General features: G+C 39.3%; 1 protein-coding gene across 4 annotated transcripts in view; it reads right to left on the bottom strand.

Moving 5' to 3' along the window:
- LOC127792475 (transcription initiation factor TFIID subunit 1) overlaps nucleotides 1–22,699 on the bottom strand; it is a 58,776-nt gene that overhangs the window by 15,890 nt on the left and 20,187 nt on the right. The window contains exons 2-11 of one of the 4 annotated variants that reach the window (XM_052322974.1): nucleotides 16,862–16,967; nucleotides 16,522–16,713; nucleotides 15,532–15,591; nucleotides 12,959–13,065; nucleotides 4,976–5,071; nucleotides 4,814–4,859; nucleotides 3,140–3,409; nucleotides 2,041–2,156; nucleotides 1,552–1,717; nucleotides 167–1,274 (exon numbers count right to left, since the gene is read on the bottom strand). In XM_052322974.1, the coding sequence (XP_052178934.1) occupies nucleotides 167–1,274; nucleotides 1,552–1,717; nucleotides 2,041–2,156; nucleotides 3,140–3,409; nucleotides 4,814–4,859; nucleotides 4,976–5,071; nucleotides 12,959–13,065; nucleotides 15,532–15,577 (1,955 nt within the window). In that variant the 5' untranslated portion in view covers nucleotides 15,578–15,591; nucleotides 16,522–16,713; nucleotides 16,862–16,967. The remainder of the gene's footprint in view (nucleotides 1–166; nucleotides 1,275–1,551; nucleotides 1,718–2,040; nucleotides 2,157–3,139; nucleotides 3,410–4,813; nucleotides 4,860–4,975; nucleotides 5,072–12,958; nucleotides 13,066–15,531; nucleotides 15,592–16,521; nucleotides 16,714–16,861; nucleotides 16,968–22,699) is intronic. The other 3 variants (XM_052322972.1, XM_052322975.1, XM_052322973.1) reach the window with 3 other exon arrangements.

The raw sequence follows: 22,699 nt of genomic DNA, 5'->3' as shown, positions 1-22,699 counted from the left end.
ATCTTAGCAAGTAAAAGATATGCTTAAACCAAAAGGAGTTACATGCAAGAAAGTTTAAGACAGGATTCATATGAGAATAGCAAAGGAGCATATTACGGTGACTTCTTACATCCAGTATGACAAGAACAGCAACAATGTGAAAGACCTTTGGAGAGAGAAAACTTACTTGCTTAATTTTGGTTTCATTGTCTGCAGCTTGAGTGCAGGTGTTGAATGCAAGACTTTGACACCATGGGCAGCTCGTTTTTTAGAATGTGATTTCAGTTGCTGAGAGATTTTTCTATTTGAGTAGAATTTGTCATTAGCAATGTTGAATCGAACACCAGATGCAACTCCATGGCCATGGACCTCCATAGAATCTCCACCATTGGACTTCATAGAACGAGTTATGAACATAGCCCCAGCATGAAGACGAAGTTGTTTACTATCTTTGTTATCTAATATTTCAAAAAGCATCTGTTCATCTTGAAGATCAAGGATTAGCTTTGGTTTTGTCATGGACTGGTGTGGTTCCCAAATAATTCTGTCTAACCAAGTTCCTTCCACTAAGTCTCTGTTTTGTAATATGAGTTTGCTAAAACGCTTCATAGTATCACTTTGATGGATCTCCTTAGTGGCATCATCTGTTCTACCTTCTAACTCATTTGGAAGTTCTGATCGTGATTCCAACCTCAAGAGTTGGGGATGAAATCTGCTTTCTGATGAGGGTTGATCTGTGAGATCTGAAAATTTTTCTAAGCCAAAAGACTCCACCAAAACGGGGCAGCTCTGAAGAAAAAACCCATGATCTCTCTCATCAGATTCCATCTGCAGCTCCCGAAGATTGTGTTGCTGGGCTTCCAGTTCTGTTTGTATGGTAAATAAATCTTCAGTGTCAGGTCCAGGGGCCTCGCAACTTTCTGCAGCATTGTCACTTTTTGCAGGAGAACTGTCCCAGATAATTTGATCTTCCCAGTTTTGCTGATCAAAAGGATAAAGTTCAGGGGATAAAGGACGACACCATTGTGTAGAAAGATTCAATGCTGCATCCATTTTCATTGCTTCAGCACTAAGATAAGAGTCTGGCCTTTTCTCATTAACTTGTGAAGCAATCACGGAAGGCTCTTGGACAAAACTGAATTTTTCTGATTCTAGTTCCTCTTCCACTGTCCCTGAAACATTATCTTGAGTTGTGGGTGCTTGCTTCGTGAAAGAAAAGCCTTGAAAAGTACCCCTCAGGAACTCCTCTTCATCATCTTCAACTATAAGAGAAGAATCGGCAGTCTTATATTTTTCTGGATGAACAAAGCCCAAAGTTACAGAGACATCCAAGAAGCAAATTGTGCTCATGTTAGAAGGTGTGTGTGTGTGTGTGTGTGTTGGGGGGGGAATGGAAATCAACATGAAATGCTTCTTAAGAATACTAGAATACTAGTTGTTTCTTATATTTAGGAAGAGCATAAACCAAGCAATACAAGAAGCATTGTCTAAAACTTCCACAATGGCATTGTTTGAGAAAATGGAAGCATCGAGTCTGGAAGAATATTCTTTAACATAAACACAATTACATACCTCTAGGAACTGTATACTTCTTGTCCTTCTCTCTTTTCCTTAATGGTTCATAGTTACCAAAAATTTCAGAAAAACGTAGGATGACTGCCCCACCTTCCACACACAAAATTGGTAGCTGTGTAGAACTATTATCATCAAGCAGATTCTCCAGCAATTCAGCATCTTCCTAAAGTGTCATGCAAACAGCAGCAAGCATAAACAAATAACAAAATTTGGCAAATATAATTACCGCAAGCCAATAGAAAATCAGTTGTACTAAAGATATATAGAAAAGGAAAGCAATCCATTGATACATGAAAGATACAATAGTATAATTTTAAGGCAATTTTCTCTGACGAAATACAGATATATTTGCATTGTCAATAATAGAACATAGCCTGTCAGCTTAAAGTGACTGGATATGGATGGATCTAGAAGAAAGAATGTTAATTGCTATTACATATGAACATAAAAGCAAAAAATATAATGAGAAACGAGTCCAATGCAGACCTCATAATCTTCCATATCATCAGCCGATTTCTCCTCCTCGGGAGAGACAACCAGTTGGTCAACCCCAGTATCTTCCTCTTCTTCAGAAAGTACAGCAGAAGTATCACCGTGCTTGCCTAGAGAAGGAGCATGCATATTCATCAAATGTTAACAAGATAAAAGGAATATAATACCTTCTTTCTCTAACGTCTTAAAGCCTAGAAAAATCAGAGATGTATATATAAGATATCATAAAACCTTGACCAAGACAATGACTTTATTCAAGGGGGATCCAAATTTTGCTGTTTAAACAATCATAATCGTGCACAATATGCTAATTTCATCAGAAATTGATTCAAAGAAAGCAGGAACTTTAAGCATTAGGGATACCAACACCAGAGAACAAGGGATATAAAGCAAAATAAGATGATGTATTTTATTTTTTATTACATAATTCAGTGGGACTAGAACTCTAATTTATGGGGTATGACTTACAGTACAAAGAGGCACCATTCTTGATTAATTCTAACAATATTATTAAACAAATAGTCACAACAGAGACCACTAGCTCCAGTCATAGACTATAAATCCTGCCATAGAGCTTACAAATGTCAAAACTCTTCCCTAGATAAGCATCTGGACCGAAAACAATAAATGAAGTAATAAACCTACCCAGCAATAAATGAAGTAATAAATTCTATTAATGTTCTATAATTTGTTTAGAAGACCTTTTGGAGATCCAACATATTATCCATCCTGATAGCATATACAAGCTGAATCTCTTTCAAAAATATCCACACTGAAAGAAGATAACAAGAAGGGCAAGCTGGTATGTGTCCAGAAAGCCTAACTAATAGGCCAAACAATCACACTCCAAACAAGAAGAATGAATCTGGCCTGCTATGAATGTGCAGGCAGACCTCATATCCAAAAACCACACATGCAAATGTTGCTAAAATTTTAGGAACAATAATCAAGTACATTGTTTGAACTTTACAGCATATGCATAACATGTAGCAGCAGGGGAGATGACGAAGCAAATCTCATCAAACAACGATCAATCGCAAACTACATAGCCGAGTATAGTTACAACCAATTAACTCCAACCTAAAAGACATACATGGATCGTGTGGTAAATCAGACGACATATTTTGAATTTCACCATTGGTATCCAAATCACGTTCTTTCTCAATTTCTTCTTCATCATCATAATTTTCATCATCAAACACTGAAGTTTTCTGCTCCAAAGTAGCCACTGAAAGTTCGGTAGAAAAATAATCCTTTTTGGGCAACAAAAGATCCTCCTCAGAAGTAGCTTGAATCTCCGGTCCCTCATACTGTTCATCAATGTCTTCATAGTCAACGGCATCTTCCGCTTTCTCATCATAATCTATTAACATAAACACCAACATGTTTGTCATGAGAACATATCAGCAGAAAATGCCCATCAAGTACAACTTGAGGTAGACTCAAAATTAAGCAGTAATTTTGAAACTTCTAGGTTCTGATGGAAGAATATCCCTACAAACCCTAAATATGGATGACCAACAAAAATATCAATGTCACTGCAAAATAATTGCGGGTTTCTGAAGCCATATATAATATTCCAAATAACAACATCCATACAACAAAAACCAAGCAAAGAACATACTAGAAGACAAACTCTGGAGAATCATTGTGTAAAAAAAATGTTTCTATCTATGAAAGCAACATAATAAAGTTCACTAGATCTTAGGTTTATTTTAAGTTTAAAGCACATGAATAAATCTACAGTTAAAGCTCAATCTTATAACAAATAATTTGCCTTCTATGACAACTTCAAGTTGAAGCTGACGATTTATTGTTACTTCCTCAGCCTCGAGTCACTTTTGGCATTTTCCCTTGCAGCTCATGCATGCAAAGGTTTGGAAGATGCGTGACCAGATAGAAGAAAGACACCGTGCAGGGAATATCTGGAATCAAAGATAAGCTTCTTCCCACAAAAGCAATATTAAAATCAGATCATCAAATTTTAGGCTTATTTAAGTTTAAAGCATGCACATCAGTCTACAGTTAAAAGCTAAACCTTGTATCAAATAATTTGGCTTCAAATTGAAGCCGATCACTTATTGTTAATCAGCCTTGCATATTTTGGGACAGTCACCGTAACAGTTCATATATCCAAAGATTTGGAAGATATAAGACCAGATATGGTTACCAAACCCTGACGCTTACTGCTCACGTATTCAAAGGTTTAAAAGTTGCGGGACCAGATACGAATTGAGTATCTTAATGCTCATGTTCATACATAAATTTTCTATTGAAAACAATAAAACTCCAAAATACTAGCATATTTTTGTTTCCAATGTCCTCCTGAGATGCTCCTCAAAAGGTCAAAATTGAATGTTAAATACATGTAACGAGCAGCTACTTTTGCCATTCTATTTCTCCAAACCAAGCATCAACCATGCAAGATCAATACAATAATTTAAGCACATAACTGCTATGTCTTCCAAATATTTTCTTTTTCCTCTTCTTGTTGTGAACAGTGGGCATTACAAGCCATGATAGTAAAGATGAAGTATCATGAATGGTTATATAGGGCCCTATCCTTTACAGCTCATTTTGTGAAGCAAGTGCAGCACTTTCCAGGAACTGTCTGTGGACAAATTTCCAGAACTGCTTGCATGACAACAGCACTAACAAGTGGTAGACCGAGAAAAAACTTTGAAGTCATTTATGTTAGGATAAAATAAAGATACCAAATTAAGCATAAAAAACTGCATGACATCAGGTTTCTTGGATGCAACATCACCTTGCTCGGCAGTATCAGCAGGAGTGCGAGGTGATTTCACCGACAACTGAAAATATATAAAAAAAAAAAAGTATTAGCATCAAAAGGATGAAATAAAAAATGCTTAGATTACATACTCACATAAAACAGAAGGAAATATGCAACACCTAGTTATTACCCAACCTGTAGATCAATTACATAATGCAGTTTCCTTACATCTATATCAGCCAGTGATGGACCAAGCTTGTCAACCAATGCACCAAGATGTTCTTTGGCATCCTGAAAAACAAAATTATTTCCTTTAGCAAGGTGTTGAATGATTATGATGAGAGCCCAAAGAAAATTCACTGAAAACTGAATTCAAATTCTCACGACAATCTGATTACAAGAAGAACTAGGCATTCGAGAGGCCCTTAACTCTCCCAAGACTCAATACAAGAATGATATCTAACACCCCCCCCCCCCCCCAAATACATATTCTTCCCCCTCTCCATCCCAACAGAAATCTGTTACACGCACTTGCTGGGTTGTTACACAACCCAACGATTTCCCTTTTCTATCCTTATGCACATGGCTGGCTGTTATGCCAGCCATCCAATTTACCCCCTTGCCCCTGCCCCTTGGACCTTCTTTGGTAAGTCAAGTAAACTGGGGGCCTATCACTACTCCCCCTCCCAACTTTCACCTTGTCCTCAAGGTGGAAAAATGGAAACTGCTGCTGGATCAAGTGGTAAGGTTCCCAAGTAGCTTCCAATGGAGGTAGCCCCTTCCATTGTATAAGCACTTTGAACCCCTGTAAGTTCCTTTCGAACCCTAGTCAAACTCCTAGCACTGCCTCCGGTTCCACCAGCATCTTAAGGTCTTCAGTAAGCTGTCGAGGAAGCTCCACATTAGCCTCCAATGCCCCTCTTGTCTCCTGTAGCTGTGATACGTGAAATACCGGATGGATTGGACAATGAGATAGAAGTATCAGCTTATAAGCTACCAAACCTATTGCCTTCTCAATTTCAGATGGACCATAATAGCGGGCAACCAACTTTTCATTTGCACGGGCAGCCAACGATTTTTGTCGATAGGACCTTAACTTCAAATAAACCCAGTCTCCCTCCTTGTATTTCACCTCCCTTCTTTTCAGGTTTGCCCTCTTCTTCATCACAGCTTGTGCTCTCATCAGTTGGGTCTTCAATTCCTCAAGGATTAAGTCTCTTTCAACCAGCTGCTGTTCCACCATTGAAACAGGGGCGGTTCCCTTCTCAAACCTCAATAAGGGTGGTGGTTCTCGCCCATACACTGCTTGAAATGGAGTCACCTTGGCAGCAGTGTGGTAGGAAGTGTTATATCATAATTCAACCCAAGGTAGCCATATGTACCATGCCTTCGATTTTGAGGAAGCAAAACAACGAAGGTAGGTTTCTAAAGTTCGATTAAGTACCTCAGTTTGCCCATTTGTTTGAGGGTGATAGGTTGTGCTTTTGTTGAGTTTGGTATCTTGTAGTCAAAACATCTCCTCCCAAAATTTGCTCATGAAAATTTTGTCTCTATTCGATACGATGAACCTTGGAATTCCATGAAGTCTCACCACTTCCTTAACAAAAATTCCAACCACCTCCCCAGCTGTAAATGGGGGTTTAAGTCTAATGAAATGCACGTACTGACTAAGTCTATCCACCACCACCAAAATGGAATCTATCTTACCCAATTTCAACAACCCCTCAATGAAGTCCATAGCAATGTCGTCCCAAATTTGGGTTGGGATAGGGAGAGGCTGCAAGAGTCCCCCTAGTGCTAAAGCCATATATTTATTTTGTTGGCAAACTGAACAATCACTTACGTACTTGTGTATATCCTTCTTCATTCCCTGCCAACAAACATTTGCTGCTACCCTCTCGTAGGTTTTTAAGAATCCTGAGTGTCCTCCTATGCTCCCATCATGCCCCTCATGAAGTAACAATGGAATGAGAGTGGAGCCCTTGGGTAAGTACAACCTGCCCTTGTAAAGGAGAAAACTATCCACTAGCTAGAAGTTAGGGTGTGAAGTAGAATCAACCTGAAGCTCCCGGATAAGTTTTTGCAGCCTTGGATCAGCCTTCAATTCATTGGCTAACTTATCCATTTGGACCACTTTAGGCACTGTTAAGGCCATTATTTTTGCTAGGTGGCAAATCCTAGACAGCCCATCAGCAACTTTGTTTTCCAAGCCTGGCCAATATTATATCTCAAATTGAAACCCCAACAATTTCACCATCCATTTCAAGTATTCCGGACTCACCACCCGCTGTTTCATTAAATATTTGAGACTCCTTTGATCTGTTCGTACCACAAACTTCCGACCTAACAAGTAATGTCTCCATTTTTGCCCAGCAAACACTATGGCAATTAATTCCCGCTCATAAACAGATTTTTTTTCTCCCTAACTGATTGAAAGCATGACTGAAATAAGCAATAAACCTTTGCTCTTGCATTAACACAACCCCCATACCTTGTCCCGATGCATCAGCCTCAATAACGAAGGGCTTCCCAAAGTCTGGTAAGGCTAAAACGGGTAGGGACACCATTTTAGCCTTAAGTTGTTGGAAGGCCTGCTCGGCTGCCTCGTCCCAAAAGAAGTTATTCTTCCTCAACCTCTCCGTTAGCAGCCTTGTTAACCTGTCATAATCCCTCACAAAGCGTCTATAATACTCTATAAGGCCAAGGAACCCCCTCAATTCCTTAACCGATGTAGGAGTAGGCCACTCTAGCATGGCTTGTATCTTACTTCGATCAACTGAAACCCCGAGATGAGATATAATGTGGCCTAAATATTCAATTTCCAACTATCCAAACACGCATTTCTTCCTGTTGGCAAAGAGTTGGTTGTCCGCTAGTACCTTTAAGACACAACGTAGATGTTGTGCGTGTTGTTCAAAATCTCTAGTATACACTAATATATCATCAAAGAACACCAACACAAAATGCCATAAATAATCTCTAAAAACATCATCAAAGATTGGAAGGTGGCTGGCGCATTTGTCAGCCCGAATGGCATTACTAGGAACTCGTAATGTCCCTCATGAGTCCGGAAAGCTGTCTTGGGAACATCTTCCAGCTTAACTCTAATCTGATGGTAACCAGATTTTAAATCGAGCTTGGAGAAAACCCTAGCACCATGCAACTCATCAAGTAACTCCTCTATCACAGGTATAGGAAATTTATCCGATATAATGACCTTATTCAAGGCCCTATAGTCCACAAAAAAACGTCACCCTCCATCCTTCTTTTTAACCAACAAAACTGGACTCGAGAATGGGCTGGAACTAGGCTATATAATTCCAGTCGCCAGCACCTCTCCCACCAGCTTCTCAATTTCATTTTTTTGCAAATAGGAGTATTGGTAGGGCCTTACATTGATTGGTGTGGTTCCCGGTGTAGAAAAAACCCTCTCAAACTCAGCCAATACCCCCCCCCCCCCGGCACCTCTGGAACTTCCTCTTGAGCTTCTTTGATCTCTACTGCCATGGTTCCCAACTCTAACAGCATTCCTTCCCCATTTTCCCTAAAGGCCTTCACCATCGCTTTCAAGGACACCGAGGTCTTACTCAAGCTAGGGTCCCCTTGCAAGGTTACTGTTATGCCTCCTACCTGAAATTTCATTGTGAGGGCCTTCCAATCCACATTCATTTTTCCAACAGCCGCTAGCCACTTCATTCCTAAAATCACATCCAAGCTTCCCAACTCCAGAGGTAAAAAATCCTCTATGATTTGCAGATTTTGGAGATTAAGCTTCACTCCCTTGCAAATTGCAGCCCCTTGCACTGCTATTCCAGTCCCCATAACTTGCTATCTCCTCCCTTGGTAAAGCCAAATGCCGCACCAACTCGATTGCTATGAAGTTATGAGTTGCCCCTCCATCTATAAGCACCACCACCGGCTGCCCCTCGATGTCCCCCTTGAGCGTCATAGTTTGTAGTGTAGTCAATCCAACCACAGAATTCATGGAGAGCTCAATTACCTTCCCATCTTGCCCCGGCTCTCCTACTAACTCTTCCAACTTTTCTTCCCCTTTCACCTCCTCTACTTCTTCATCATACATCATCATTACTTGCAACTCTTTGTTTCTGCACTTGTGGCCTATAGTATACTTCTCATCACATCGAAAACATAGGCCCTTATCTCTCTTTGCCTTCCACTCTGCCTCACTAAGCCACTTGAAGGGTGGGTTACCCCCTCTCCCACTGGTCTTTGGTCGATTTGGGTTAGGAGGACTGATCATTGTCAGTTTTGGGGGCTGTTGTGAGGGTGGCAGAATCCCTCCTCGCTGATAAGTTGAAATTGGGTTTGGCCCAGCCGATCCTTTGTTTGAACCTGCTCCAACCGCCCCACCCCGAACCACTTGATTTCGCTCCTCTATCTGTTGGGCTAAGTCCATCATTTGCTCCAAACCCCTTGGCCTCAACACCCTCAACTCAGCCTTGATTTCAGGTTTTAACCCATTGATGAAATGCCCTACCAGCATGGCTTCCGACAAATTTTCAAGGGGGGATGCCAATGTCTCGAAGCATTGGCGGTACTCCAAGACAGTTCCCTTCTGCCAAAGGGCTAAAAACCTCTCCTCAACAGAGCCTTCTTGGGTGGGTCGGAAGTGACTTCTCAACAGAAACTTGAAGTCCTCCCAGCCTCTCACCCTTCGCCGCTCTTCCTCCCATTGGAGCCACGACAGAGCAGCTCTCTCCAAACACAAAGCGGTTGCATCTATCTTCTCCTCATCAGTCATCCCAGTCACCGCAAAATAACATCGACTCTCAATATCCAGCCATTAGGATCGTCGCCTTCAAAGAGAGGCATCTCCAATCGTAGCCCTCTGATTTCCGATCGCCAACTCCCATCGACACCCCCTGTCTTGGCACGCCGCACTCCCACATCCGGGGTAGCCTCGGAATCCTGAATGAATTCAGTAGGCTGGCCTCCCATCTTCTCCTTATTTTTTCGCTCCCATTCCTGCTCTTCCCATTTCGTTCTCATCCATGCGAACTGCTCCAGCAAGTTCTCGACACTCTTCTCCACCGATTGCATCTCACCCCTCATGGCCTCAACTCCCAGTTGCATGCCTTCCATCCTCCCTTCTAATTCTCCTACTCGGTCCATCAAGTTCACCATCAGGATAGGTGATGCTCTGATACCAAATTGATGAGAGCCCAAAGAAAATTCACTAAAAACTGAATTCAAATTCTCACGACAATCTGATTACAAGAAGAACTGGGCGTTCGAGAGGCCCTTAACTCTCCCAAGACTCAATACAAGAATGATATCTACCCCCAACTTCTTCCCCCCCCCCCCCCCATACATATTCTTCCCCCGCTCATTCCCAACAGAAATCTGTTACACGCACTTGCTGGGTTGTTACACAACCCAGCAATTTCCCTTTTCTATCCTTACGCACATGGCTGGCTGTTATGCCAGCCATCCAATTTACCCCCTTGGACCCTCTTTGGTAAGTCAAGTAAACCGGGGGCCTATCAGATAAGCAGAATAAATAACCTGTAACCAGTCAACTTTTTCAAAGGAAAAATAAAAATGAGCAACATGTATGGGAAAAGGAAGTTAAAAAAGGGGACAAAGTTAACATATATAGAATGATCCAAGTTTAAAATCCCAAATAGAATGCTTGTCAAAGTATGGAAGTGATAACAATATAACCAGTCATCAGGTCCATAATCACAAACAAAAAGCTCAATGTACTGTAAAAGGTCATTTACTGCTCATTGTTTTAATTTTGCACCACAATTTCTGAAACTAATAACACCAGAAAACAGCTATGAGTGAATGCATCAGACTTGTTTCTAGTGTAAACTGATTATGAATGAGCCCATAGGATAACTGGAGTGTTTAAAGTTTAAAAAACCTCAAATTCATGGGAAAGGAAGTAATCATATCTTCCATTCAAAAACCTTGCCAAGGGGGCAAGCAGTTGCATGATGTATGCATAGTTAAGCGGCACGGGTAGTTATACAAAATAACAAATCACATGCCAAGTGTAACCTTGTGCCATCCAAAATTCAACAAAAATATTTATGGAAGGTACAAAACCATAAGAAAATTAAAAAACACATGACAGAGGTCAGGTTGAAATTTCACAACTAACAGCTCTGCCTACCGACCAGCATCATTTGCTAGTTCATTGATTCATTCCAAATATGCCAGCAAGACAAAACAGCAACTTGCCACAACTTTTAAGGCCACCCATCAAATTTTATGCATGAATGTCAATAAGCCAAGAACTGTAACTTAAAATCAAAAACAGCCAAGAACATCAGAAAAAACAACCAAGAACAGGTCCTATGTGGAGCAGGTCCACTAAAATCAAGATTCGTAACTTAAATTTTTCCATAGCAACAGAAATTAGACCCATTTTAAAAAACTACCAAATCCTACAACCTATCTGGGGGAGCATTCCTTTGTCAACCGCAACCAATTACCAAGGGATAATATTACATTCATCAATCAGAAAATCTTAAAGACTCTTTATCATTGATTTGTTCCCGTCGTTTAACATCTACTGTTAAAGCACTATGCTAACAATTTAGGAACTAAAATTTTCAGTTCCCCTTAAGAATGGGACAGGGATGGCAATTTGCACATAAAAGCACAGCCCTACCACACACCATCATTAATGAGCCAAATTTGGGTTTTCAATAAATGGGGTACCGGCTGATAATTGGTCGAGCAGCATAGCCTCCAGAACCTGCCCCACTGTGCTTACACATTCCCAAATTGCCCTAGTATTATTTTCAATTGTACAAAAGCATCCAAAAAGCATAGATAGGATACTTCTTTATGAAGAAGAAGACACGTCATAACAAGCCAACAAAATCAACTTCTTCATGAATAAACTTTTCAATCATTTGGTTCCTTAAAGCACAAAGCAGGAGAGGATGCACAAGCAGTTCAAGAGAGTACTTGCACCCAAGAGCTTCAAAAGTTAGAGCTGCAAAAGAAGCATCTGGATATGTTGTGATCAGCAGACACACTTTAAAAAGGTCCAGAAGAATGCCATGCATAAAATATGTTCATCAACCATTGCTGAACGCAAATTCTCCAGGTCAGTAAACTTCAGCAAGAAACCTCCATTTATTTTTGACAAGTAAGAAAGCAACTCTAATTTAATTACTTTAGCAAGTTTTAGAGCTAAGATGCCCACCCTTCCTTTCTTTAGATTTTGCTTGTAGAAGTTACAACAAATTGTTCTGTGGCAAAAAATAGTTGGGCAGCATTTCTATCCCAGTACATGCAACAGTGGAGATGGTCACAAGTAGGTAGATTAGTATAAATTCAAATGGTGGAAGATTAGTTCTCTTCTAATCTTAAAAAAATGTGTCTATGCGAATCATTATATTACAAAGGCCCAAGATTCTATTTAAGGAGGTGCATGTTTCATATGAAACAACAGAACTAAGTCCTCACATCTGTTGACTGTTCACCTATAAATAGACAATCCTTTCCCATTTGCTCAAAAACTTCTCAACTCTCAATCGATCAACCTACCTTAAGATTATACACTAAATTTCTACAGGAACAATCATAGCTTGATGAACTTCTATAATATGCTTTGGTGTGAGCTCCAAGTCAAGTAAGTAAGAAGCCATTTATCCCCCCTTCCCCACCCCCCACCCCAAAAAAAAAAAAAGTGAGAAGCCATACTAGCAGCTAAAAGAAGCCTATCATAAGGATACACGTGAAGGCAACATAATTTCACCAATGGAAAATTAACAGAACCTTGTATACATAAAAAATGCAATAGAACCATGTGTAAGAGACTAAGAATTCAGTAAGATATCAATTAATTGCATATCAAAATCAAATGTTGTGCATTACTCCATTTTAACTCACAGATGTTCCTGTTCACTGCAGATACATAAAGTGATATCATAATTCTTTCAAAATGATAGACAGATGCATGCATTTGGGCACATAAATGTATAACTTGTCCAAACATATTAATGCATTGCTTTATGGAATTTCAAATTCATAAGAAAGAAAAAGACCACGAATACACATAAATACATGCATACAACTTCATGGTTGGATGTAGGCAATGCACCAAACATGAATACATGTATACAACTGCATGGTTGGATGTGTCTGCATAAAACTCCCTGCAAGCCCATCTTAAATATAACAAAGAATGGTTACCTCATCAAGATAATCAACATCGAGATCACCCGAGTCATCAACATTCCCGAACATGAATCCCAGAAGGCGGTTACCCCCACCTGACTCCTCATACTCGTCCTCATCATCTGACAAGTTAAATAATTCTAAAGTTGAGATGGTGAAAAAATAATGTACCCTATCAACAAACATCAAATAATAAGAATTGTTGACACAGTACCTATATACATGCATCCAGTGGAAATTCTATATGCTTAAATATAGCATAACCTTTTGATCATGAAGTTAAAGAATTGAATTTCTAGGGACTGAAAGCTAATCATTGTGGATAAATCCCAAGTTCGGGCATTATCACAATCGAACATTCAGTTGAACTTTCTGGAAATTAGGAGTTCCTTTTTTAAATTTAAATCTATCATTAAAAAAATTGACAAATTAAAACTCACGCAACAACGATGCCCACACTAAAACTCTTGTCAAATTAATCACATCCTGACAAAAATCAAAATCACATAGCTGAAATAGCAACGAATCTGCGATGCCCGTTTCAGCTGGAACAGCACAAAGCCTTGTAGTTTCAGCTCAAAGATGAAACCAAGGGCTCAAATGCAGTTTGAGGCCGAATTCACTAAGCCTTGCTGAGCTGAAACCTCAATGAAAGAAAGGTGGTTTCAGCACCACAAGCTGAAACAGCCCTTACTGTTTTAGTTTAAACTGTCTTGTGGTTTAAATTAACAGTTCTTCTGTTTTGTCTTCCCAACTTGATGTTTGAAGGATTTGACCAAGAGTATGGTGTAGGAATTAATTTTGTTTGGGTTTCATTTTGTCAATTTTTTTAGAATAGTTTTAAATTTTTTAAAAAACTTGAAATTTGATTAACAAAATCAGGACTCAACTTTTGTTTATATACTTTCTGGAAAAGGTAAAGCTGAACACAGGACAATATTCCTTTTAGTGTCAACTAGGTACATAATAGTTAAAAAAGAAAAGAAAAAAATAAATAAATGGAAAGCTTCCAAAAGAGTTTTGTTGGAAGTTTATTAACTTTAAGGCCTAAGGTATGCCATCTAAGGTTCTATTCAAGTAATTTATAATTAAGAAGGCAGAATACAAATTGTGGCAACTAAATGACCAACAATATAAACACGCGGCAAATATTTCTTCATCATCAAGCTAATAAAGCGCACACAGAGGTAAAAGTGTCATGTACATGCGACTTTTTGCCAAACAATAATTACAATAATACCATATCAAGCCTTAAAAAATCTCACATAGGGTAATGCCATACAAAAAAAAAAAAATCTACCTAGTTGCCCAAGGTCTCCAGAATCCCTAGGTTTTCTAATGTTGAATGTGCCACCACCACCGACCACCAATGCAATGTTGCTATGGACTCCCCACTAACCAACCACTTCCTGTCAATGACTGCGCCTTCCCCATTCGCCCTCCTTGCTGCCTTTTCCTGTTTGCCAGCCCCCACTGCCTCTTACCACTGTTTGTCGGCCCCTACAGCTTCTTACCACCTTCCTCTGTCACATGCATTTGCTTTGGCTCTGGTAGCCCACTTGCCTGCCCCTGTTTTGCCACAACCAATTCCCCCCATCTTGAGTTCTATTCGCCTTCAACCTCCAAAGTTCTTCCCCTTCCCTCACCTCTGTTAATAGCCCCCCTCAAATCTCCAATAACTCCTGATCAAGCCTCCATACACAGATCTCTGCAAGGCCCAGAACTAGAACAAGAAAAAGTCTCTTTGTTCTTAGACGACAGGGATGGATGTTGCCTAATCTCACCACTCGATTTCACCACTTACCTCTGGTCAGACCATTTCCTGTTGCAGTGCATGAGGTCGCACCTGGTAGCTGTTTGTCGAGTTGCATTTGGTCAGATCTGGTCACTCAGGGTCGCAGTCACCATTTGCGAAGAAGCTTTTGGTCACCATTTTTCAACCCGCATCTGTTGTTGCTACTGCTCAGGGTCTCCTTCCAACCCAGATCTCACTGTGGCTGACCTCAATTGGCCATGGCCCGTGGGATCCTGGGTTAGGCCTGCTATTCCTGGTGTTCCTCCCATTCCAGATTAGGTATCGACTGCTCTAGATGTGTATTGGGCATTCTTGGCAAGTATTTTGCTCTAGCAAGTAACAATCTGTACTTGAGTATGAAAATAAGGTACACTCAACCCTTAGGCAGTATCTGCACCTAATTGGTCTTCCCAACTCCATGTAACATACATTATAAGACCTATTGCTGAAAGTGTGTGTTTTGCACATATAACCCAATAACTCGCCTAAATTCTTTTCTTATAGTTACAAAAACAATCACAAGACTTTAAATACATTCTTACCCTAAAGAGAGAAGGGGGGGGGGGGGGAAGGGAATTCTGTATGGCTAGTCATAACTTTAATCATGGAATAAAAACATCACTTATTCCCTCTCACATAAAAAAACTCTCAGAACCTCCAATTGAGGATGTGGCTATATTCTACAAATCTAACATTATTTAGCAACTATAAACAAAATAAAAAATTAATCCTTGCAAGAAACATTTAAAATGAAAGTAAGCGTTCTATTTGCAAGCTAAAAAAATTAAATTACCTTCATCACGACCATCCTGGGAAGTGCTAGCTGACTCAAATCCCATGTGTATCGACAACTCTGCACCATGCACGAAATAAGATAAACAATACAAAATCAAGAATTACATGCACCATTTATGTGAATAACACAAAAAATATAAAATAATTAATAAAACAGGAAGACCAATGCTTCCACTTCCTCCTATCTGCCGTAAGGATAGCAGAATATACAGATGATAGATGGTCTATGTTTGTTCTGCTTATCTTCTACTTTTTTTTTTTTTCCCCTTGATACGCAACTATACAAAAGAAACAGCCATGTGAGAGTGTACCATGCAGAAAGGAGAAATCTAAAAACTACATATAAATATAAATCATCTAAAAGAAGCACAGATGACTCTTAACTGGAAGGAAGTAACTCCTTAACCCACAAAAAATGAGAAGGATAAACTTTCAATACTCCCAAAACCTCTCAAATTCCTCTCCAACGATGACAAAGCAATAATTCTCCAAACTAACTCTACCTCTGACCCAGAAACACCAGCCTCCATGACCACAAAAACTCTCACAGAAGAAATGGTAGACTCTAAATTCCACAAATCATTGTATGGTGGCCTTCCCTTTTAGCACTGGTAGTACCAATCAATCACAAACCTAATCCAACTACCTCGAGTTATTAAAAATAAGAATGGGACACCAAATGAGAATCTCCAAAAAAAAAGAGCTACACCAGGACACCCTCTTCCCCCACAAAATCTTTGGACAAAAATTATCTTTCCCTTTGTTGCAAAAAGCCTCATATCATAAATGAACAGAAAAATCTCTTTTCTCCACCTTATCCTCAAATGAGAATGTGGTAAGTCGAAGAAGGGTGTCATGAAACCAAACTTCCAATGGCAACAAACTAGGGAATTAGAATAGAGAAAAACAATCACTCATAGCCACCAACCTATGTCTAGATAAAACTCAACCCCCCCCCCCCCCCCCCTCGGGCGGGGGAGATCATTACCTCATATCAGCAGCACCTTTACAGCTTTACTCCTCTTTCTCTGTTGACCACTCTCAATCTCTTAGTAGATATCTGCTCCTCTCTACTCTCTTTTCTCCTACTCTCTATCTCTCTTTGTCACACACCCTCTCAAGAGTGGCATCAGCCTTGAAACGCAAGCCTTGACCTTAAGTAACACATAAACCTTAACACCTGGACATTTATCATAAGCAGAATTTTTTCATTTAAAAATGTGTTTGACATTACATAAAATATCACAATGTAGTTCCAGCTATACACTACAAAATTTGCCAATGCAATCTCAGCCACTGGTACCAAAATAAATACTACACACACTCACAAGTTTCACTACGAGGTCATGTCAGTGGATCCCCAACTCCAGGAGTCTTCAATAATACTCACTGTTTCCCCAACTCCAGGAGTCTTCAATAATACTCACTGTTAACCTGAAATGGTAAGTTATAGAATGAACTCACAGCCCAATGAATGGGAAGCTTTGCAGTAATATAATAAGTGAAAATATAATAACTTTCTTAAAAATAAATCAACACATTTTCATTCTAAACAAGTTTCACAGCGCATGCATGGTTATTTCAAACATCATCATCATCATCTGCATCTTACCCTAATCAAGTTAGGGACAGTTTGCATGGCATTCATAATATCAATTGACTTCTAAATGTCACATTAACAATACAAATCCATGCAAAAAAACAATGTGAAAAATTTTTACACTAAATGCCCTTCTTGACTCAACTCTCTATCAAGGGAATGGTGAGCTAAAGTTCCAGCATCATCTTCATATGGAAATGTTTCATGAGATAGTGGTGAAAAAAGAAAATTGATCATTTCAGACTTGAATAAATTTTTCACAAGTTTTTTTAACGTAACTCTTTTTCAATCAATGTTTAAAAAAGTGCACTTAAGCATGCTTTAAGAGCAAAGAGCAACATTCCTGGGGCATTTTTTGTGTGAAGCTCAGCAACTTTAGCTGAGCACAATTAAAGCGAGCTTAAGTTGCGTTTTTAGCTAAGCTTCAAAGCACAAAAAGTGTGCTTTAGAAATACACTTGGTTTTTTTTTTTTTTTTTCCAAACAATATGAATGGTTGGATTTGTTTAAATTTTTGCAATAGTGTGGCTGCTTGTATGAAATCCTTACCCAAAAAAAACTATTATTAAATATTAGGAAGGTCAAAATAAATCATTTTTACATTTTTTTTAAAAGAAGGCTCAACTGTATTTACCAAGCAAAAAATATTAAAGGAAACATGTAATGAGGTGCAAATTAGGGGTTGCTAATTTATTCCTAATTGTTGTAAATTAGAGATTAGTGATTAATTCCGCATTGCTATAAATTAAAGATTGATGATTGATTCATGATTGTTGTAAATTAGGGATTGTTGATTGACTGCAAATTAGGGATTGATTAATTAGGGACTGCTATAGATTAGGGATGAAATTTTTTTTCCTTATTCTTTTGTTTGATCCTCTGTATAAATCATGTTAATGAACTAGAATGGGTTTTTTTGTCAAACTTTTACAAGAAACAAAAGAAGACTCACCAAAATAAAAAAAAATGAAAAATAAAAAAAGAAGCCTTAGCATATTCAAATCCTTTCAACTAAGAGCCCTAACCAATTTGTCTTCCAAATTCCATCAAGACCAGCAACTGATCAGATTGTATCCTTTTACATGTCCCCTATGCATTTTTGCTATGGTTACATGAACTTGCAAACTGATATAAAATATAAATGAAAAATGGCATATTATCTTTTGTTAAATTTGCAATGGTCATTCCTATTTAGTTTTTTTTAATGTTGCTTTTTTAATAGTTTATATTTTTTATGCTTATAGAACTTTATACTCTTTATTTCATTTAAATGCGCTTCACTTTGCTTATGCATGTGCTTTGCTTTGCTTTGCGCGTTATGCTTAAGCTCCATAAGCCTTCTATGCTTAAGTGCACTTAGTGCTTTTCAAAACACTATTTTCAATAAATTTTTCTCATGTGACTCTTCTCGAGTAATGATGTAGCAAGTAACAACAAAATCTCAATAATTTTCTCAATCTCTTAATGTCAATTGCCTTCTCTTTTGGGCAATGATAGGCTCAAGGGATCCATATTGTATTTTTGTTAACCTCAAGATGGTGCTTGGGAATATTTCCTAAGCCAATCCAATTAGGAGTAAGTTGAGTAACATACCACCGTAGCAATAGAAATCTCTTAACCATAGAGAAGTACAGCTAACCCTCTAACTGCCAAAATCATCCTAACTCCGCTACTGCAGATGAATCTATTCCCTGGACTTATTGCCACTGTAGCAGCAAATTTTTATATCTTATCCAGATGAAATTCTTTCTCCTCTAACCATTGAGAAACTATGATAATGCCTCTAATTGCTGAAGTCACCTAGACTCCACTGTAATAAACAAGTCTTTTCCTTGGACTTCATCTAATATTGTCCATTTCCTCTTACAGTTACACCATTAAGTAAAATGTTTCTGAAATGGACTTTTCAATCCATTTTCTAAAACCTGCTTTCATAGTCTTTCTCATAGCATTTCTAAATTTCTTTCTCAAATCGCAACATGTTTAAAGATCACATTTCTTGGCTTACAATAACATAAGTTTAACATTCCATCAAGTATTACCACACATATAAAAAGTGGTACAAGAAATCATGCATAGGATTTTATTTCTCAAAAGAACAAATATAGCAAGGCAAAACCATGTGTCATGCACCTAATGTTTGCAAAGGTTTATTGGTATTTTACAGCAGTTGTACTTTGACTAGCTGCTCATAGTTGCACTTTGAGCTTTGTCTTGGCAGCCTTGTAGGCACCAAAATTAACTGCCTGGCTTAGTATATAAACCTAATCCAGCAGAATGCAAACGATCGAAGCATTTTTCCAAAGAATTCTGTTTCTCTCTCTCTCTCGTCTCTTTCTGTTTCCCTCTCATTCTCTGAATTTTCCTCTCATTTCTCCCTAAATTCTGCCCTAATTCTCTCACTTAGCTGAGAATTGACCTTGTCAGATCTGAGGACCTGACACCATTCACCTGCTCTCTTTCTCATCAAGTCTTAAAAGTGCATTTTATCTTTTTCTCAACATGATTCATGTCAATTTCCTAACTATCTAAATTACACTCACCTGTTTATTATTATTTTTCTTTATTTCGGTCTCTTGTCTTTTTTTTTTCTCTTTATTTCTAGGTTGTATTTTTATTTTCCAATTCTTGTCTTCTCTTCTCTTCTTTTCTTTCATGTCAATTTCCCCAGGAATGTTGCTCTGGCTTAGGCATTCGGATTCCAAACTAATTCCTCTTGCTTCCACATGCACCTTTGACGCAGCGTGCAACGCGAGTGTGAAAAAAACACACCAAAATAAACCCTTAAAAGAACAAACTTCAATAGCCGAAGCTTGGCTTTCAAGAAAACTCAAAAACAAGACTGTTTTGCTAAGAAGACCCAAATAAATTGCTGAAATTTGTATTGTGAAAACTTGATTACAACCCCTAACTTCTAGGTATATTTATAGTGTTTGGCTAATCCAAATCCATCTAACATTTGTAAATAAAATTCAACTAGAATCCTAATAGAAATAAATCATAATCAAACATAAAATAGAATCCTAAATCAAGTAGAAACATGAATTAGAATCCTAAATCAAGTACAATTTTAAAACATATGAAATATTAAAATATTATTCTGGCGCTACTATTCCAGTGATATTGTTCCGGTTTGGTCGGGTCGGTCTTGGGTCGGGTCTTGATTGGTGACCGCATCAACCTTACTATCATGACGCTAAGGATATGATTGTAATTGGGGGGAAATCCATGGTGTATAAGTTGTAGACCTAATTGTAGAAGTTTAGAGGTTAGGCGAGAATAACTAACTCTTGTATAAACAGTCAGCAAGACTATTATGGTAGTTAGTTGATTGTATTTTCTATTATTTCCTTCAATTGTAAGTCTATAAAGAGGCTGGCATAGTTAGAGAAAGGCATGATTTGAATAACAATTGAATTCCATTTTCCTCTCTCAATTCTCCTAGCTTTCCCTCGGTTATCTCTCTTATCCCGCAATTCTTTCTGTTATGTTCTCTCTTTCCCTCCCTTTCTTCTCTTCCTTCCTCTAATTCTTACCAATTTACTTCCTAATCCCTAGCCAAACCCTAGAGTTGTAACATTTGGTATCAGAGACGTTGTTTCTCGGTTGTGATTTCAATCAATCTAAACGCGAAGACGAGGCAGAAGCGATTACAAAAACCGGTAGTTCAAGTAGCAATTTTGTCCGCATTTCAGATCTAAGTAGGAAGGAAACAAGGATTGATCGAAACCGAGATCCGCTGGTGAATTCCGGACTATTAGCTATAATTCTAGTTTAAGATTTGAAGGCGACTTAGCTAGGCAATTCCGACTTCCAGTTGAATCTCGGAATTTGATTCTGACGCACGAGGAGGTGAGTGTTGGCTTGGAATTGAAGGCGAAGAAGGTCGATCAATCCTTAGCCGTGAATTTCCAGTGATACAGTCAAACTCTCGAGGAGCTTCAACGAATCAAATCGGCCAACATTTCCGATCCAATTCCGAAGGAACCAAGGGCCAATTGTAACCAAGCAAGCAAGCAACTATCAGTCGATCTTGGAAGGCGAAGCAAGAGGAAGATGTCCGACCGCGAATTTCGGTAAGTCTTGCTCAAGGTGGAAGGGCGAAGCAAATTCAGTGGAATGGGAAGGCCAATTCCGACATTCATTTAGTTAGGCGATTCAAGGAGCAGCAAATTCCGGGGATTCCAAAGACATTGGACAGTGATTGGGTGGAGAAGGCAGGTGCGATCAGGAGCGGAAATTCAGATCTCAATTGATGCTTGTGAGTTAAGCGAATCAGGATAGGGCTAATCGAGGCTGCTTCGTGAGGTTCTAGTGACGGAAATTCTGGTGAAGTTGGAAGCTGTGAGTAGGTGAACTGGAAGGCCGAACAAATTCGATCTTCGATTGCGGAATTGAAGTTAAGGAGAGAAGGAACCTGCAATCAGAAATGGTTGTCACAACCCCACTGGAAGATAGCTGGGTTTGCCGCAATTCCGAGAGGATTGCAATGGAGAAAAAGAGAATGTGAGGGAGAGTAGTCGAGAGAGAGAGAGAGAGAAGAAGAAGACTGGAAGAGAATATTCTTGATTGTCTTTTTCCATACCGTTACACTGCATAGAGGGATCCTATATAAGGGCGTTTGGGAAATCATTCCCTGACAGTGGGGCCCTCTCCCTTAACCGTGTAACAGAATATTCTAACAACCAAGTGCTCCTGCTATGGCCTACTACTATAGCTGGAGGGAATTACATTAAGAAGCAAAAATTAAAAATCTATCCGAGTAGCTCCCTGCATGACACTGCTCCCCTCTTGAGTGCTTCCTTGTCCTCAAGGAAGATTGATTAGGCTAACCGCGCGAGGGAATTTCTGAAGCAGTTCAGGTAGGTATTCCCAAGTGTTTCCTTCCTTAGTGCTCCCTTGCCATTTGACCAAGACTTGGATTAAGGGCACTCCTCCTTGCTGGATCACTCGTCTTCCGAGTATGGCTTCTGGTTCTACCGCTTGCTCACTCTCCTTAGGCAAAGGTGATAGTGTGGCATTTGCTGGCTGACCCCCAATTAACCTCTTCAATAGCAAAACGTGAAATACGGGGTGGATGTGGGTGTCGAACGGTAATTGCAATCGATACGCCACCTTCCCTACCTTGTTAGTTATAGGGAAAGGCCCGAAATACCTGGGATTGAGCTTAGTAGCTTTCCCTTGTGTCAGTGATCTCAGGTGCGACTGTTTCAATCTTAGATACACTTCATCCCCGACCTCAAACTCCCTTTCCGTCCTCCTCCTATCCGCGTACTGCTTCATACGGTGCTGAGCGGAGGCCAGCTCTTGTTTTATTTGCCGTGTCACTTCTCTCTTTTTCTGTAAGTATTCTTCTACTGTGGCTGTGTCTGATCCTCCTCCTATTGCCGATAGCACGGGGGGTTTGTAACCGAACAGAGCTTCAAAGGGGGTTGTCCTAATAGCTGAGTGTCAGGTGGTGTTATACCACCACTGCGCCAGGGACAACCACTTATGCCATTCCTTGGGTCACAATAGGCATACGCACCTTAGATAAGTCTCGAGGCTTTGATTTACCCTCTCTGTTT

The sequence above is a fragment of the Diospyros lotus genome, chromosome 15 (genome assembly GCF_014633365.1).
Source record: "Diospyros lotus cultivar Yz01 chromosome 15, ASM1463336v1, whole genome shotgun sequence".
NCBI classification, from domain to species: domain Eukaryota; kingdom Viridiplantae; phylum Streptophyta; class Magnoliopsida; order Ericales; family Ebenaceae; genus Diospyros; species Diospyros lotus.
Note: the sequence above shows the minus strand (reverse complement) of the source record. Positions and strands in the feature narration are given on the sequence as shown.